This window comes from Zerene cesonia, chromosome 14, assembly GCF_012273895.1.
Source record: "Zerene cesonia ecotype Mississippi chromosome 14, Zerene_cesonia_1.1, whole genome shotgun sequence".
NCBI classification, from domain to species: domain Eukaryota; kingdom Metazoa; phylum Arthropoda; class Insecta; order Lepidoptera; family Pieridae; genus Zerene; species Zerene cesonia.
The window spans coordinates 167,694-168,334 of NC_052115.1; the positions used below are offsets into that span (position 1 = coordinate 167,694).

The 641-nt window shown below is 51.3% G+C and overlaps 1 protein-coding gene across 1 annotated transcript in view; it reads right to left on the reverse strand.

Annotated features, from left to right (window-relative positions):
* Window positions 1-383: 383 nt before the first annotated feature.
* Window positions 384-641, reverse strand: part of LOC119831884 (tudor domain-containing protein 5) — an 11,464-nt gene continuing 11,206 nt past the window's right edge. The window contains exon 13 of the mRNA XM_038355453.1: window positions 384-633. Coding sequence (XP_038211381.1) covers window positions 384-633 — 250 coding nt within the window. The remainder of the gene's footprint in view (window positions 634-641) is intronic.

The following is a 641-nucleotide window of genomic DNA, read 5'->3' on the forward strand; positions in this document are numbered from 1 at the left end:
GTATATATTATATTTATATTTTACTAGCTTTCCGCCCGCGGCTTCGCCCGCATGAAATTCGGTTATATCGCTTTCATCTCCCTATTTCAACTCCTTCTACCCTTTTTTTCGCGATAAAAATCATCCTGTGTCCTTTCCCGAGTTCAGTTCTACCTCCATACTAAATTACATCAAAATTGGTTCAGTGGTTTAGGCGTGAAAGCGTAACAGACAGACAGACAGACAGAGTTACTTTCGCATTTATAATATTAGTAGGGATTGTCAAAGTTCTTGTACAATAAAGAATTTTTATTATTATTATTATTATTATATGTATTTAAAAATTAAAGAAATAGTTTTTAGGGTGCAAAGAAACTACCAGCGCACTAAATACACCGAATGGGTCATTTCTTTTCAAAGCCGGGCGGGGGGCGCATGCCGGGGGCGGCGGGCGAGCCCGCGGCGCGGTACTCCGGCGCGTTGGGGTCCAGCGTGGAGCTGCGCGGGCGCGCGCCGCTGGCCGTCGTGCTCGTGCAGCCGCCCGCCATCGCGCGCGCTATCGCGTCCAGCATGTAGCGCTGCGCCGCCGCCGGGTCCACGCGGCTCAGCGTCGCGAAGATCTCGCACTCCGACGCGGGGATGCTCACCGCGCCGCTCGCGCC